At 35.0% G+C, this 17,816-nt stretch overlaps 3 protein-coding genes across 5 annotated transcripts; 1 reads left to right on the top strand and 2 right to left on the bottom strand.

The window, feature by feature from the left end:
* Window positions 1–5,461: 5,461 nt before the first annotated feature.
* Window positions 5,462–7,855, top strand: LOC103412435 (VQ motif-containing protein 4-like). Of its 3 annotated transcripts, none has more exons than XM_017326042.3 (2): window positions 5,462–6,327; window positions 7,640–7,855. In XM_017326042.3, exons 1-2 carry the CDS (start codon window positions 5,592–5,594, stop codon window positions 7,663–7,665), a joined length of 762 nt encoding a protein of 253 aa, XP_017181531.1. In that variant the 5' UTR covers window positions 5,462–5,591; the 3' UTR covers window positions 7,666–7,855. The 3 variants fall into 3 exon arrangements, with proteins under 3 accessions (XP_017181531.1, XP_017181532.1, XP_008349219.2); XM_017326043.3 differs by having other exon boundaries at window positions 7,539–7,855; XM_008350997.4 differs by having other exon boundaries at window positions 7,495–7,855.
* Window positions 7,856–12,460: 4,605 nt separating this feature from the next.
* LOC103412475 (protein RALF-like 4) lies at window positions 12,461–12,829 on the bottom strand. Its single transcript, XM_008351027.4, has one exon. It carries the CDS (start codon window positions 12,827–12,829, stop codon window positions 12,461–12,463), a length of 369 nt encoding a protein of 122 aa, XP_008349249.1.
* Window positions 12,830–14,729: 1,900 nt separating this feature from the next.
* On the bottom strand, window positions 14,730–15,603 carry LOC103412434 (protein RALF-like 19). The gene has a single exon (XM_008350996.4). It carries the CDS (start codon window positions 15,433–15,435, stop codon window positions 15,070–15,072), a length of 366 nt encoding a protein of 121 aa, XP_008349218.1. The 5' UTR covers window positions 15,436–15,603; the 3' UTR covers window positions 14,730–15,069.
* Between the last annotated feature and the right edge of the window lie 2,213 nt (window positions 15,604–17,816).

The following is a 17,816-nucleotide window of genomic DNA, read 5'->3' as shown; positions in this document are numbered from 1 at the left end:
TGAGATGTGAACTTTTGCTCAAGAAAGATAAGATTGCCCTCATTAAATGGGCAGACTCCTCATATACTCTCACTCACGTGCAGCTCAACACCCCTGAAGGTCCATGCAATCCCTATTTAAATCAATTTGGGGTATTTACACCATTATCTCAAAATGTTATTTAATATTTAATATTTTGAGAATACTCTCTCCATAAACCTTGGCCAATAGGATGCTGCCATGTGTAGATAAAACCCTAACACCAAGGCCGACCACTCCCCTATAAATACATCAATCTCTATCAAATTTCAGTAAACTTTTACTACCCTAAAAAGCCCTAACACTTACTCTTTTTAGAGAAACTAACTTAAGCATTGGAAATCCATTGGGCTAACCCCCTCTTGAGCATGTGAGACTTAGATCTTTGATCAAATGTGTTGATTGTTTTGTAGGTGCATTTTCGTCAAAATAAGAGACAACGTAAATTTACATTGACAATTGCAATCGTGAATCTCATGGTAAGTTTTCCTTCCTCTAAAAACTCTTTCACACCACATAACGGGGCCTAAAAAAAAATCGTGCCATGCATGACAAGCTTGCACTTGAGAACAAGATAAGGGTGCTTGTGAATTACGATTCTTTCCCCTTCAAATTTCCTTTCTCTTCCCTCCCTTCCTCTATCCCTTTCCTCTTAGTACACAAAATGCTAATGTGGCTTAATCTTTATTTCCAACTTCTAATCTGGACAAGAGAAAGGCGACTATTAAGCAAAAAACCTCTTTTTCCTCATTGCTAGTGCTAGATTAAGTGTGGTTCTGTTTTGCTTGCCTATTGAGAGACCAATAAAGAGCATTTGTGATTGTTCAAATATGAGAGAAAAAAAATGGGAAATTTTATTTGCACCCATGTAATATTTTTTACACTCAACTTACTCTCTACACCTATATTATTTTTAATGAAACCATCAATATCTCTTTAAACCCAAATTTACTACCCAAATTATCCTCACAAACTCAATTCAATATGTAAATTTATCTTTACACCCATTCAAAAAAATAAAAAAATCACGTAAATTCATTAAACTTTTAAACTTACGGGGCTAACAATATGTAATTGCTGGCCAAGATTTATCCGTCCAATTAATTAAAATAACACAACCAGAAACTACATGAAATTCCATATCAAGAATGAACAATTTCATTAAAATAAAAACAAAACTTTTTCTTAAAAAAAAAAAAAGAGAGCTAATTAATAGCCTTGTGTTGGTATAAACTCATGATGATTCAGGACTTATAAGCCAGGTCTGCTTTGTATGGTGTTGTCATGGTATCGAATATGTTGTAACTGCACAGATGCAAAGCCTGCTTTGGTTTAAGTTTGTTGAGTTCTACCTGTAGATTGGCGAGGTGTGTTGGCAATGGCTGACACAACCTGAACCTTGCAAGTGCAGATGGAAAACCTGGTAATATGGCTGACTTGTCTAGGGTTTCGAAGAGTATAAAGGTGACTCGTTATAGGCATTCTTCCCTGAATCTGTAGAAGCATAATATCATCAGGCATTCATTATTCGACAGATATGTAGGTACATTGTAAATATAAGGGGAGAAGCCCAAATAGGTGGACCATAATATCATCGGGCATTCTAACGGAATAATTTTTGTTTTGTTGAAGACTATTTTAGCATATGTCATTTTCTCTATTTGAAGTTTTGGAGAAAAGTAGAATGTTACTTGGCAATTATTGATGTATCAAATTTACGGAAAAAAAAACTTGCATAAATCGATTCATACTTAGAGGATTTAAAACTTCAAAATCATCATCTATTGTTAAAAAATAGTTTATTTTTCTCTATGAGAGCCTCTTAGGTTTGAGCGAAAATGAACGTAAGTTAAATATTGCGTGATAATAGGATTTGATTATTAAGTGTGGGTTTATTGATAAATTTTAGTTTTAGTGTTAATTTTCATTTTGTACTTGATAGTAATTATGCGATAGGGTAAAAAGACAGTTTCCATTCGCAATTTAAGTTGGGTGTAGAGAAAGATTACGTGAGTTCAAATAAAATTTCTCAAAGAAAATTTGAAGGGGAAAAAATCTTACTCCGTGCCTTGTTTCTATCTTTTACACTTTTATAGTACAGGTAGGTTCGGTTTTAGTTCATAATATAAATGAGAATTGGATTCACCTCTCCTTTTCACTTTAGGATCCGGCATTTAAGTGCCAACTTCAATTTGGCCAACACTCTGTCTGACTTTGTAGTAAAGGCAAAGGCTACATACATTTTTACAAATTTTGAAAATTCTCATCCGCCTGAATTATAGGAGTTTCGAAATTCGGATTCCAAATCTTGATTAGTTTCTAACTTCAATTAGATTAGAAGTAGGTTCTTTCTGTCTATTGATCACTTTATAATATGCCTAATACTAGGGCTTTGTTTGCTGTCTTGCATTGACAACATTGGACATGTACAAGTGTCAAATTGACCTCACTTGGGCGAGAATTACGAGAAAAAGTTTTGATAGGATGTCCGACCACGTTGTCTGTATATCCATTTCATAAAAGCATGTGACCCCTTATATTTTGTTCTAACTTGATCTACCTAGTGTTGAGAAACAATTCTATCGAAGTTTCTCTTTTCAACTAGACACAAGTGAATCTTGATTATGTCAAAGTATAGTTTGACATCGTAAACCAACCCACAACCATAGTTGTGATTGATGCGCATTGCTCGAAAATACAAGCGAGGACACTAGTGCAAGTTTAATTTGCGTAATTGTGTCTCGAATCACCAAACCATCTTGTAAGGAAGTCGAGTCTTGTTCGTGATTAATATTTATAACCATGTGATCTTTAATTGTTGGATTCGTACATCCAAGGCTTCATTCGATCCATTCTATACACTGAAGCATAATTGAATTTTCAAGAGTTTAACCAAATCGCGAGAAGAATATCATCAAAAATCTTGTGAAACCAATAAAAAAAGAAAAAAAGAGAAGAGATTTAAGGGGGGAAAACCCGAAAATTACGTGCAAGAAAATGAAGGGGTGGTCGAGGTACTGTCATATGTACCATCATGCTTGTACTTAATAATTGGCATATGACAAACACATTATGCAGCAAATTCTGCAGATGTTGACATTATCCACTGGTCGTGAACCTCAAAGGTTTAAACTTGGCTTCATGTAAATGTTGTGGGTAAACTAGTAATTTTACAAGGTTGAGCGGTTCGACCTTTTTTTTTTATAAAGCGATATTGGGAAAGGAGGAGTCGAACCAGAAAAATACTTAGTTGGTCGGTTAACTCTCATAAATAGTTGACTTATTCAATAAAAGTTGTATTTACGTTGAATTATTTGCAATAATTCTTTGAGCTAGTTTTTTGGGTGATTCATGGCTGGTTTGGTATTGCTGTGCTTTAAAAAAAAGCTGTTGTGAGAATAAGCGGCTGTGAAATAAATCAGCAGAGTGTTTGGTAAACTTTTTTGTAAAAGTGCTTTTGGAAAAAAAAGCAGTCTAATAGTGGGTCTTTTCATTAAAGAAGCACTGTAGCTCCATGTGCTTTGAAAAAAAAGCCAGTTTTCCAAAGCTGCAAATAGCAGCTTCAGCTTTTTCCTTTGATTTCAGCTTATTCTCACAGCAGCTTCCAAAATAAGCCCTTTTTTTCAGTTTACCAAACACCTAAAACCCCCACAGCTTTTTTTCATGGGTGCTTTTTTTTTAAGCACCTCACTCCCAAACTAGGTCTCACTCTCTTATTTTACCAAAAAAAGTGCTATGTTTTTTAGGTGGTGAGACGAAAAAGGTAATGTTAGAGAGATTAAATTTTTTTAAACCAAATAATGTAATTATAGATGATTAGATTATTAACTAAGTATTAATTAACGTGTTTATTTCTTATTGGTGATTTAAAAATTTAGTTTTCCTATAATTACTTAAGACTAAAATACTCAAGCTTTCTCAAAGTCGAACATGTATCTCCATTTTCTGGTGCAAAATAAAAGGAAAACTAATGAAAAGAGCTTGAAAACTTTGAGTTTTAACGATAATGACAAAATAAATAGTAAAATGAATATTACCATGATTGACTTTTTAATGTAAAAATGTAGTTTTTCGTTAAAATGAACAGTACTGAAAACTCTTCGTTAAACTTCTCCAAAATAAATGCTTCTAACTAATTGTATTCTATAGGAGTTGGTTTGCATCTAAATCTAAAGATATTTTAGTTAAAGAGTTTAATCCTTGTTTATAACAAATGAGTTGGTTTTGTGCTGTGGGGGAATCTGCAGATTAAGTGCACTAACTATGCATGGTCATGGTATTTGACTAGTTAAATAATTTGTTTAATGTCAAGTAGCGTAGTTAAGACTTTAATCCACTCTCTCTCAAAGTCAATGACAACTTGAAGCTCTTTTGACGTTTTTTGTTTCTTTTTTTCTTTTTCTTTTTCCTTTATGAAATGATTCACAAGCCCCACCTCTCCACCCATGTCTTCCAAAATTCCAAACACCACCAATGCTATTTTACCAGCTGGTCTTCTTCCCTTTTGCTCACGCCCACGCGCTCCCCTACCTTGTAGTCTCGCATATTCCATTTCGACGTTATCTTAGTTGCAAGTCAAAAAAACATGTCATCTTAAGCATGTTCATCACGAAGCCAACGTTGTTGCACATAAACATAATACTAATGATTTTTATTGGTGATCTTATTATTTTCTCCCTTATTCTAGCGTTGTGAGTGGGAAAAATAGAGTATCGTATTTGAGCTTATGTTAGAATCTAGAGAGAGATTTAGTAAGAGAAATATGTAGAGACAGAAAGTAAAATAAGATTGTGTATTTCATGATTGAATAAGATTACACATATGATATTTATATGTATACCAACATTTACATATAAGAGTAACCACCTATCTTAATGATTAAGCAAGGTATAACCAACTCTTGCAGCAAACTATAACAATACACTCATTGTTATTTAACAGCATTACCTTTAATAGCTTATATGTTGTAATTTTATAATCCTGAAAACGAACTTATGAGATGGATGATTCGTACCATAAGATCAATTTGCAAAGTAGATCCAAGGATAGTACCCTCAAGGTAAATGCTCACTCCAAAGGTCAAAAACTTTGTTTGCAATCAAGTGTCAGGGCTCAAGATAATTGTTAATTCGTCAATCACGTGATGAGTGTTGTAGACACATTTATTATATGATTTAGAAAAAAAACTGAACAAAATGATTCTTTTGAAGTGCTCATAATAATTATGTGTCATTTGGTTTATTACTTTTAATTTTTATAATTAACTCAATTTATTGCTTTAATTAGTAGAATTAGTGAAATAAATTAAGAAATTAAAACTCTCTCCTCCGTTGTGTAAACATGATATAGAACATGTACGCACCACGCTCCTCCCAAGCGCGTGAGGAGACTCCCACAACAACAGTAGAACCCGAAGTCTACTCACCAAAGCATTTCTTACCAAACAAAAAGAAGGTCTCATGTCATAAAAAACTTACTCGCTCTCTTCCTCCCTCCCTCTCGCCCCCTCTCAATTTTCTCACTTTCTCGCACTTTCTCAGCAACCAAACAGAAAATAAATCAGAGACCCATCAATGGAATCCTCACCCAGGTACCACCAACCGGATAACCCAACTCCTTCTTTGCTTACCTCCCCAAACAGCTACAGCTCCAACAGCAGCACAAACAGCTCCAACAGCAACCACCACCTCAACGGCGGAGCTCCCCCAACAACCCCAACTCCCCAGCCCCCTAAACCCTACACCAGATCCGAACCCACCAACCCGTACCCGACCACCTTCGTCCAAGCTGACACCTCCTCCTTCAAACAGGTCGTTCAAATGCTCACCGGCTCCACCGAAACCGCTAAGCAAGCCTCTTCGAAACCCGCATCCGACCCGCACCCGAAAACCCACATCCCGCCCATCAAATCCACGCACACAAAACAACAATCCGGATCCGGGTTCAAGCTCTACGAGCGCCGGAACTCCCTCAAGAACCTCCGGATTAACCCTCTAATCCCCGTCTTCAGCTCCGCAGCTTCCGGATTCTCGCCGCGAAATCCCGAGATTTTATCTCCGAGCATTCTCGATTTTCCTGCTTTGGTTCTCAGCCCGGTCACGCCGCTGATATCCGACCCGTTTGGCCGGTCCGGGACGGCGAATTACGGCCCGAATCCAAATGGGTGTTCGAATTTGAACAGGGAGGCGGAAGAGAAGGCGATTAAAGAAAAGAGTTTTTACTTGCACCCGTCCCCGAACACGACGCCGCGGGAATCGGAGCCCCGGCTGCTGCCTCTGTTCCCGACGACGTCGCCGAGAGCTGCTTCAGGTTCATCTTCTTCTTGAATTAAAAATGAAATTTCGATTTTTTTTTTAATTTTTAGTTTTGTGTAATTTTAATGTGTTATTAATGTTGACATTGATTATTATGATGATGAGGGAAGGGTAAATTGTAATGGAATATTTGCAGAGAAATGAGAGAGCCTTTAAGCAAATTGTAGCAAATTGTAAAATTTCATGTATATCTCTCCCTTTTTTTTTTTTTTTTTTTTTTTCATTTTTAACTTATTTCTTATGCTTGTTTGGTTGATGAGAAAATGGAGGGACAGGTGGAAAATTGAATAAAATTTCAATTTTTAGTTTTGTGTTACTAATTTTATATGGAAAGGCCAATTGGGTGAAAAATAAAAACTATATATATTATTTTAACTGATATATGTCCTAAAATACTATAATATTCAATAGAGACTTACATGAAAGAGAGACGCGAAGGTGGCAGTGTAACGAACATATCAAGTGCCCCGTATGTGTTTTAACTTTTTAATTGCGTGAATTGTTTTTAAACACCGTTACATTGAAATTTTGCATTCTTAAATGTATAAGATAAGAGAATTCGAAACTGCAACGATAGAAGCGGATATTATGTCTTAACTAACTGACTTAACTATTTAAGAGAAGGAAAAGAAATCTATAATTTGAATTGGGAGTTAATAAGCCAAATTTGGGGGAGTGAATTCATTTTAATGTAATTATGAATCACCATACACTGCATGAGGGGGTCAATTACTGTTCTGAATTCTGATATGGTCTCTGCCAACTCTATTTTTTTTTTCAATAAATGGAGGAAGTAAATAGCAATATCTAATTTTACTTCCAAAACTTTTTGACATTAATTGTGACCGTGTGAGTAGTGGAGATGAATAGGGAATGAGAAAAGGGACTCTCAAACTGAGAAATTTTTAGTTGTAACGGAAATATGGATGATATACCATGTATTTTTATGTAAATAATGAAATTTTTTATTTTTTAAGTTATTAATTTTTTAACACACATATTTCATCATTTATATAGTGACACGTAATGTACTATCTCGTGTGATGATCACACTAAAAAAATCTCTCATCTCAAGCGAAAGATATTTTGTGCACTCTGTTACTTTATATTTTTATGTAATATATTATAATATTAATACAAAAATTAACGTTAAATTATGAAGCGTCAGAGAATTTAAGATTTCAAGTCACTTTAGCATTTCTTTAGGAGGATTGATTGAGTGAAAGGGGAAAAAGAGCATGGATAGCTGTCAAAGAAAGAGTAGAAGAATGGGCAAGGAATCTTGACTCTTGTGCTGTAATTTTCAGTGAGGCAAAGACGGCAAGCAAACTAAGGCAGACTGGATTCTGTGTGGATAGTGTTTGTATTTATTACATGGGTCTTTTCGCAATAAAATAAAATAAAATGAGATTAATCATTCATTTTTTTTTTCACCTAGGGTTGATATGATTTTATGTTTCATGATTGGTGAGAAAATAATGCTACTTGTATCATATTTATTGAAAATTGCTCGCTTAAAAAGATTTGTCATCAACGAATGAGATAATGATCATAAGATATGATACCAAATAGTTACTTTTAGAAATCGAAATTCATGTGATAGTTGAGACCGAATTTTTTGCACAAATGGGTGCGATTTTTGTATGGTCTTAATAAGGGATTGAAATGTATTTATTATTTTAACTCTTCTTAATTTTATTATCATAAATTTAAAGAAAAATTATTGAAAAGAGTTTGAAAACTTTGAGTTTTAATCAAAATGATAAAAAATATCAAGAGTAGCTTTTTAGAGTAAAAATGTATTTTTCGTTAAAAGTAAATAGTATTATAAGTGTTTCGTTAAAACTCTCTTAAATTTAATGCGAAAAACACTTATTTCGATCACAGAAAAACCATACCTATTTTAGATTTTGGATATAGAAGATTTGACCTCGTAATATTTGGCTTGAATGATGTCAGAATTATGAACCTAGGGTGTAAGTTGATGCATAAGGTTGTCTGGTTAGTAGGCCCCCAAATGCCTGAAGAGTCAAACCAGAGTGGGGGGTTGAGATGCAGATGAGCTTTTTTTTTGTTTCTTTAAAGAAAATTGTCTTGTGCTGCAATGATTTAATATCTAGCAAAGTATGTACCTTTCTTACACATTATTGTTGAGTTTTAGCTTTTCATATTGAAGAAATTAAAAAAACATTAGGAAACATAAATAAATATTTGTGTACATAACGAAAAATGTGTGTGTGAAAATATTTCTTACGTTGTTACAAACAATGGTATAAGTAGAATAGGATTATGGGCTGGTTTGATATTGCGTGTTTTTAAAAAAAATTGTTTTTGCTGTGCTGTGAGAATAAACTCATTTTTGCTGCTTCACGTTTTCAATTTTTTTTCACCCAAAACTGTGAAAATAATATGTTTTTAAGTGTTTATCAAATACCTTTTTGAGCTAACCATTTTTTATACCAATTTTTTATAAAAGCACTTTAGTACCAAAATCAATACTATTTCTCCTCTAAATCCTATGTAAAAAGCAGAACAGGATTATTTCCCCTCCAAATTTCCTTCCCTCCTATCTCATCTTCCTCTTATTTTTCTTTCTATAAAAAGGTCAAAACAAGATGTTGATGTAATTTAATCGCGATCCTTCAAATAAAATAAGACTCAAGGAATGAAATTTAGAAGGAAGCACTAATGTAATTCATAGTCTAAGCATGGTAGATCTATCATATTATGGATCATAATAGGTGAGAAAGTGACCTATAAATATGGGAATATAGGAGGGGACCCATTTGAATTGTCCTATGTTACATCATATTGACTTCAGTGACAATCTGGCTTTGAGGTGATCGGCCTCAGAAAAGTTCCCAAGTGTATAATGGTTGCCCTATCTCAGCTGATCTGCTGCTGATTAGTTTATGTTAGGAGGCTCGAGATGTCAATTTATGGGGTCCCAATTGAATTCTGGTATCTTCTACTCGTTTGAGTTTTCTTGTTGGAGGTTTGAATTGGTGTAAAAGCAATCATGCAAACCAGAGTGGACGGACATGGCAATTTTTCCCCCAACACGCTATTCCGCGGTGCCCGCCGTTTTGAGCTGGAATGGGATTGCTAGCCGGTCTCCGCCCGAGTCTCCTTTTAAGGTCACATTTTTTTAAACAAACGATATTATCTACACTAAAGGGTGGAGAGTGGGTTAAGTCTCACAATATGTTAGCAACAATGTGGTTCAAATTCGTCTTTGGAGAGAATCGAACCTAAGACATCTCACTTATAAGTGAAGAGAAATACCATGAAAACGTAATATTAAGTGATTTTTTAAAGACACGTTTGGTTTCTGAGATTTGATTGGACTGGATAATCTACCATATTCAAAGGATGTCGAAGTAAAAAATGAAAAATTGTGTCTAATCTTATTCCGTATACCCTGGATTTAAGGCATGCCTTCATCTACTTATATTTTATGAATTACCCTATCCATTCTCTTTTTACGCACAAAACGATCTCGAAGTTCATATAAAAAAATTACATTTCTCTATTTGATTTACAATTTAAAAAACTTTAATTTTGTTTTTGTTTTTGTTGTTTATGTAATTGTTTCATTCTGTGTTGTATTATATAAACAAAGTTATCTCTGTGTCATGATTTATTTATTTATTCTAATTGTTAGAAATTTAATAAGAAAACTTATCAGACCCCGAATTCCCGACAGAGTCTCTTATCAAAGGAGAGGTGACTCTGTCAGGACGGAGATGATAATGACATTCCCCGCCTCCGACCGAGGCGGTTCCCAAGCCTCTTTAGTTGAAATCTAACATTATTTTCAAGTCTACTTTTTGACTTAGAAAAAGACCAAAAAAAACAGCGTGTAATGGGGAACATGAGATAGTTAAAGTGGAGGAGGAGGTGGAGGAATGTGGGACTTGTGATGATGAAAGAAGAGGAAAAAGAGACCGAGTGAAAGAAAGAGTGATGAAAAATCAAAACGGGAAAGCCAGAAAACATGGCAAGTGTAGTGCAGGTTAACAAGAGACTGCTTGGCTTCTAGTGCTTTTTGTTTGCCTTGCTTGTTTTGCACTACGCTAGTGTGATTGCTGAGGGATTGATTGCGAATTTGAAACTTTCCATGTGCACCATTTGGACACCTATTTGGCCTTTCCTCTCTCCCATCAATATCCATCACCTACTTGTGGATCAATTTTGGTAAAAAATACGTGTATTAATTTATTAATACTGTATTAAGGTCTGTGAAACATCAACTATGTCATGCCACCAATGTTTTTAACACGGGAAATGATTCTGAGAAGGATAAAAGTGCTTTCTAAACTAGAAGCGTTTTTTTGCGTATGTTTGACAAAATATTAAATGACTTCAACTAGAATCTAGATGTTTTCAGAAAGAATTTCAAGTACATTTTCGAGAAGCACTTTCAAATGTCTCTCTAGGATAGCTCCCAATAAAAGTTTGATAGTTTTAGGTAAAAGCACTTATAGTAGATAACGTCTCATAAGTACTTATGATAAAAACATTTCTAAACGAGTTGTCCAATACTTTGACCTAGAATCAAGCTTGGGAGAAATTTTTTAATGTGTTAGAAATATGACCCGGTACACTAAATGTCCAAACGAGTCTATCTAGTCCAATATTTGACCTAGAATCAAGCTTGGATCAATAGATTGGATAGTCAACGAGTAGAGTGTTGTTCAACGTAAAGATAGGGTCATCTTCATCCATTGGGTCAATTCATCATATTAGATTCAACCTAATCTGTCTTTAGATCTAATTTAAATATGATTAGCTTCTAAAGCAATTAACAACATAACTCTCACTTGTATATGTTGTAACATTGACGTGTATTGTATATACTACAAGATTAATTGGTTAGATTGGGATTGGGGTCGAGTCAAGCACTACTAAAGCGTTACGTAACCTAGCCGACTCTTAGTTGCATCATGACATCACCATGCACTCTCGATCTCACTATTCTTTTAGTAAACTAATTCTTTAGATCACATTTGTAAATATAATGTGTCAGTAATAAAAAATAAGTACATTAATTGACAATTTATTGCACAACAAATTGCTGATTAAAACTACAGATTCTGTGTGTGATTTCGCTTAATTTACCAACTTTAAAATTTTATTTTACTAAACGAAAAGATAAGAATTTTGTTGGTGCATGTGTGTTCCATCAATTAATAGAGATATATTTATAGTAGGGAATTGATTTCGGAGGTGCAATGTTTACTCTCCCATTTTCATACTCTTCCCATCCTCTCCTGTTTGTGTGGTCACGGTTAAGTTACGTTAACATTTTATATTGATTTTTTATAAAAATAATAAAACAAAAATAATATGAATATAAAATGTGGACGTGGCTTAACTGTGACCACATAAAATAAGAGGGGATGGGAAGAGTATGGAAATGGGAGTGCAGACAATCCACCTCCATTGATTTCCACTCTTTTATTTTCTTTTTCTGCACTCATCTCTTCTTTCTGTCTTTTCTTTCTCATTTTATTTATTCAAAAAAGGTAAGAAACGAAAAAGGAAAATGTAGGAAGAGAAAAAAAAGAATTGCATAATTCATTTTCATCAATTACCCTTTTTTATTTCTCATAAACCCCTCTCAATTTCATGTTGTCGAATTGAATGAATTGAAGAAGATCAAAAGACAGAAATTAACAAGTAATATGTGGAAAGTAAAAAATGTTGTGTGAATAACACCACACTTAATTATCAAAGGCAATTGGTCTAATTGGTTCTTCGTAATTTGCATGCATGATATTCCCAAGAATGTAGCAAATTATTAAGCTCCAGAAGAGAAAAAGAAAACTCCTGATTAAGCAAAAAAGGCATACGTTCGTACGTTCATTTCCTCCTTAATAATAGGCATATGCACAAAAAGAAAATAGAACAAAACACACAATTAAACAAACACATTCATCTTATTTTTTTATATCAAAACACAAAAATGAGGAAATTGTATAAATCTTGCAAGCATTAATGTTGATGGTGATGATCGATGAGTGATCCCACTTTCATTCTCCCTCTTCGTTATATATCCTTGTACGTACGTACTCTCTCTTTTTTGCCATGTTAATTAACAAGATAGAATCGATCCTCGATCAGATTTAGCGTCTGGCGCAGCGGGTGATGTACTGACAACTCCGTTTGTAAGGGTTAGCCCCATCCCTTTTTTGGCAGTCGTAGTAGGACTGGCCACGGCGTCCGCATGGAACAGCATTTTGCTTTAGGGCAGAATAACCAATAAACCTGCCGTTGCCTATGAGTGTCCTACGAGTGCTCTCTGACTCCATCATCATCTCATTCTCGTCTCCGATGAAGTCGCCAACTTTGCTGTTGGCGCTATTGATCAAGGACTCATCATCGTGATCACCGAAGCGGCTGAAACCCCACGAGGCATCGTGGACCTTGGCTGATGTCCTAGCTACCATGGCCAATACCACCATGAGGGCGATCAGGTTGAGCTTGAATCCCATCGTTGGTGTCTGTTGTATTAGGGTTAGGGTACGTACGTACACAAACAAATTGTGTTTTTAATTTGTTTGTGTGGGGAGAAGAAAAGAGAGGGCTTTATTGGCCTCTGTCTCTGCCCTTCCTGGTAAAAGGAAGGAGAGAGAATGAAGGATATAGAGGAAATTGTGCAGATGATTCGTTGGGATAAAAAAAGAGGGTTAAATTTAGCTTGTTGGTGTGTGTTTTTGGTGATTGAACGCAAATTTTGAATGCCCTCTGCCCGTTTCTTTCTCCTCGTTTATCTCTCACGTTAAGCCACCTAGCCGTTTATTTCTCCTCCTTGTAAATTATATTACAAAAGTAATGCTAAGTAAATTAAATTTGCAAATTAAATAATTCGTCATCACTAAGAAATAACCATATTAATTAACACTTAAATAATAATCTAGTCATCAACTTTTATGCATTTTAGTTTCACAAATTTAGTCCTCACATTTAATTCCCAGCATTACTCCTACAAGAGTAGTTAGATTGGGATTGGGATCGAGCCAAGCACCACCAAAACCTTAGGCCACCTAGCCGAATCTTAGTAGCATGAAGACATCACCATGCACTCTATTTCAGTAATTTTTTAGTAACGCTAGATAGACCAATTTTTTGGACCACATTTACAAAACACGAGATGTGTCATCATTAAGGAGAGTAATGCTATTTATACCATGTTTTTGTACCACATTTTCATACCACTTTAGGTGCAAAACACGTGATGTGTCATCATTAAGGAGAGTAATGTTATTCATCCCATGTTTTTGTACCACATTTTCATACCACCTTAGGTGGTATTTGATGTGGACAGTCACATCATTTGAATTAATCAGATTTTTAAATTTAGTTCATTATTTAATAAATTAATAATTAAGAAAAACTAGTTAGCTAAATGATTATTGTGGTATACGAGGAGTCTTTCTTCTTCATTTCCTTGGGTTTTGCAAATTTTTCAAATGATGTGGCTGTCCACATCAGATGCCACCTAAGGTGGTATAAAAACATGGTATGAATAGCATTGCTCAAAAAATTGTTAATTGATAGCTTATTGCATAGCAAATTGCAAGTAAAACTATATAGAGATTAATGTGTGTGATTTTGCGTAATTTACCAACTTCAAAATTAATTTTACTAAACGAAAAGATAAGAATTTGGGTGTATGTGTGTCTCATTAATTAATCCCACTGTATTGTTTTCTATGGGGTAATAGAGATACGAGAAATGCTTGACTCTCTGAAAAGTGAGACTCTTCATGTACTCTCCGCTACCTTATGTTTTTGACACAATTTATGTGCCAACATCTTAAAACATTGTGCTAAAAATATGAGGTAACGGAAAGTTCATGAAGAGCCACACTTTGAGAGTCTCTATATCATTTCTCTAGAGATATATCTATTATAGGAAATTGATTTCCCCTCTTTCATTTCTTTATCTACACTCATCTCCTTGCCTTATATCCTTTGATTCTCATTCGATTTATTCAATCTAAAGACAAAAAATGAAAAAAGAAAATGCAGGAAGAGAGAAAAAAGTGCTAAATTTATTTTCTTTGTACAACTGCAACCAAATGTTATTTCTGGATGCAAGTAGAGGAGTATGGAAAAGGATGCAAAACAATTAATTATGGGATGTGTTATCTACACACCTCTATTTATCTCTCACACATTATTCTTGATTTTTGGCTGTTGGATAGAATGAATTAAAGAAAATCAAATGGCAAAAATTAATAAAAAAATATAAGAGAAGTAAAAATGAGTTTGTGAATAACACCACCCTTAATTATCAAAGGCAATTGGCCTTACTGATTCGTCGTAATTTGCATGCATGATATTCACAAGCAAGCATATAGAAAATTATTAAGCTGCTGAAGACAAAAAGAAAAAGAAAACTCCTGATTCCTCATTTTATTTAATTCATACGTACCCAAGTACATATATCTTGATTTTCATTTCCTCCTTAATAATACATAATAATAGACATATACACAAAAATGTGAATACAAAAAAACACATAATTAAACAAACACATTCATCCTATTCTTTTTTCTTTTATATTAAAACACAAAAACGGGGAAATTATATAAATCGTGCAAGCATGAATGTTGATGGTGATCGCTGAGCGATCCCACTTTCATTCTCTCTTCGCTATATATCCTTGTACGTACGTACTTTTTATTTGCCATGTTAATTAACTGGATAGAATCGATCCTCGATAAGATTTAGCGTCTGGAGCAGCGGGTGATGTACTCACAACCGCGCTTGTAAGGGTTAGCTCCCTCCCTTTTTTGGCAGTTGTAGTAGGACTGGCCGCGGCGTCCGCATGGAACAGCATTGCGCCTTAAGGCACCATATCCAATAAACCTGCCGTTGCCTTTGAGTGTCCTACGACCGCTGTCTGAATCCATCAACAACTCGTTCTCCTCTCCGACGTCACCTGTTTTGCTGTTGGCGCTGTCGATCAAGGACTCATCATCATGAGCCGCGAAGTGGCTGACGCCCCACGAGGCATCGTGGACCTTGGCTGATGACCTGGCCACCATGGCCAATACCACCATGAAGGCGATCAGGTAGAGCTTGAATCCCATCGTTGGTGTTTGTTGAATTAGGGTTAGGGAACGTACGTACACAAAACTTGTGTTTTTAATTTGTTTGTGTGAGGAGAAGAAAAGAGAGGGCTTTATTGGCCTCTGTCTCTGCCCTTCGTGGTAAAAGGAAGGAGAGAGAATGAAGGATCTAGAGGAAATTGTGCAGATGATTCGTTGGGATAAAAAATAGGGTAAAATTTATTTTGTTGGTGTGTTTTTGGTGATAGAACGCAAATTTTGAATGCCCTCTGCCCGCTGCTTTCTCCTCGTTTATCTTTCACGTGTTAATGTAGAGGAATAAATGTTAACCATAAGTCGCACACAGACTAGTGAATGTTCTTCAGTTTCAGCCGTTGAAGAATGTGGTGACACTCATTAACGGCTGAAAATGATCTAGATATTGACCCACGATTGATAGTAGCATTTTGTAGATGGTGGTTGTTTTCGTATTGCATGTGAATATTGTTTGAACCTATGGGACAACTTTTTCTCTAACAGTGGATTGCTGAATTGGAATGTACGTTCAACCTTTTCTCTAAGGTCACGTTTTTGTAAATTTTATTGCTATTTTCTGTGGATCCTTTTTTATTTTATTATTATTATTATTATTTTAATGATCAGTGGTGGCCACCATTATTTGATTCTCCAACACTAAGAATCGAACCCAAGATGTATCATATGAAATATGAACCTGGACTATTTTATGTGGTTTACTAATATGGTTAATCTCTTCTGAAAGTTTTTTTGCATTAGCAGAATTTTGACATCTTCTTGTGAAACATTGCACATTGGGTTTATGGTGGCCCATAATTTGTCTTTGAAAGTTTGCACCTTCGAAAGGGCAAAACTGGATTTGAGTCTTAATGTAAGAATGGGCTTATATATTCGTAGCCATATCAAAGTTTGTACTTCGCTTTGCAACGAGTCCCATTGTATATACTAGGATTGGCTCAAGATAGGCGCATATACTAGAGCAGCTCTCACATCGTATGGATATCGACTCTCACACTATGTAGAATCAACATAAGTTCAAGAGAAATTAAAATACGAGAGCCTTATGCTGATGTTAGAGGTGGTCGAAGGATGGCTTGGTCATACACTTCTATCAGAGCTATTCTCAATAAAGAGAATTAAAACTTAGCTGTAAATAGTGTTTATTCAATTGTACTTATTTTTTTCGTGACAAAAAAGTATACGTCATGTTACAGGTAAACTTCTCTCCATAGTAATAAGGGGATAAAATGATGGTACCTCATTAAGATATGCATACAAACTGCAAATTACTGACTTGAAGATTTCCAAGGTTTTCGAGTCAAGACAGGAAGATCTTGATATATCATGGGGGTGGAGTCTGGACCCCGTGGAGTAGAGTGCAAATCAAAGTGGGACAAACCAGAACTTATCAGAAAACCTTAGAAGATCATATTAAGGGTCCAGTGATGTAGACACAAGCTAAATATATTAAATCAGCAAAGCCCTGAGCTTGAAGCAAGAGTTTTCCATTATTTTCCATCAAATGAGTACCGTCACCCAAAAATCTACACAAGAATTGCTCCAAAATTAAGCCATGAGTTTAATTTCTATTATTTCCATTAAATCAGTAATCATTACAGAGATTTAATATTGGTAGAGCGTAGATATGATAGGTGGTGGAGTTAGAATTTTGTCAAAATGAGTTCGTAAAGAGAAATGTTAAGTAGATTCTCTTAAAATAAAACTCTTCGTGAACTCTCTGTCACCTCACAATTTAACGTCAAATTCCATTCCAAAGTTATAAAACGTTGTGACAAAAATATAAGTTAGCAGAGAGTCCGCTTAATTAACATTTCTCATGTTAAAATAAGAAACGATAACTAAAGAAGGTCACAACCCCAAAACCTCAACCTACTATATATCTCACAATTCTTAACCTTCTCGTTTTTTTTTTTGTCGAACTTAACCTCCTCTTTGTAACATCATTCGCAATGAAAAGATATTTCATCAAACATCTTAGGTTGATTTCAGTGAAAGTAAAATCACAGTTTTTGGTATCGTTTGTAACCATTAATATTCTCTTTTTTAACATTTATACTTGGGTTGTTTGAACAGTTGAAACCCATTCGTCTTCCATATTTGTATCCCAATTGCTGAAAAGCATAATCATGCAATAAGGCTACAACTTTCGTGTAAGTATTATTTACGTTTGGTCAAATCTTGCAGACGACATCTGTTATAAAAATAGAAAAGAAAAAAAAATGATGTTTGCACTGCCACTCAAAGGTTCCATCGACGATTCAGAGAACGAAGATCTACATTCATTGCTTCCAAGTTTTGCAGCTCACCAAATTCAGATAATGCTAATTGATTAAGGTTGAAAATTTTGCTTAAGGGGTTCCTAATCA

This window comes from Malus domestica, chromosome 10 (assembly GCF_042453785.1).
Source record: "Malus domestica chromosome 10, GDT2T_hap1".
NCBI lineage: Eukaryota > Viridiplantae > Streptophyta > Magnoliopsida > Rosales > Rosaceae > Malus > Malus domestica.
Note: the sequence above shows the minus strand (reverse complement) of the source record. Positions and strands in the feature narration are given on the sequence as shown.

Coding starts and splice junctions, on each gene's coding strand:
- LOC103412434 (XM_008350996.4), bottom strand. CDS start 15,435: ATGGGATTCAAGCTCTACCTGATCGCCTTCATGGTGGTATTGGCCATG.
- LOC103412435 (XM_008350997.4), top strand. CDS start 5,592: ATGGAATCCTCACCCAGGTACCACCAACCGGATAACCCAACTCCTTCT. Junction 6,328..7,494: donor GTCGCCGAGAGCTGCTTCAG/GTTCATCTTCTT, acceptor TAAATTATGAAG/CGTCAGAGAATTTAAGATTT.
- LOC103412475 (XM_008351027.4), bottom strand. CDS start 12,829: ATGGGATTCAAGCTCAACCTGATCGCCCTCATGGTGGTATTGGCCATG.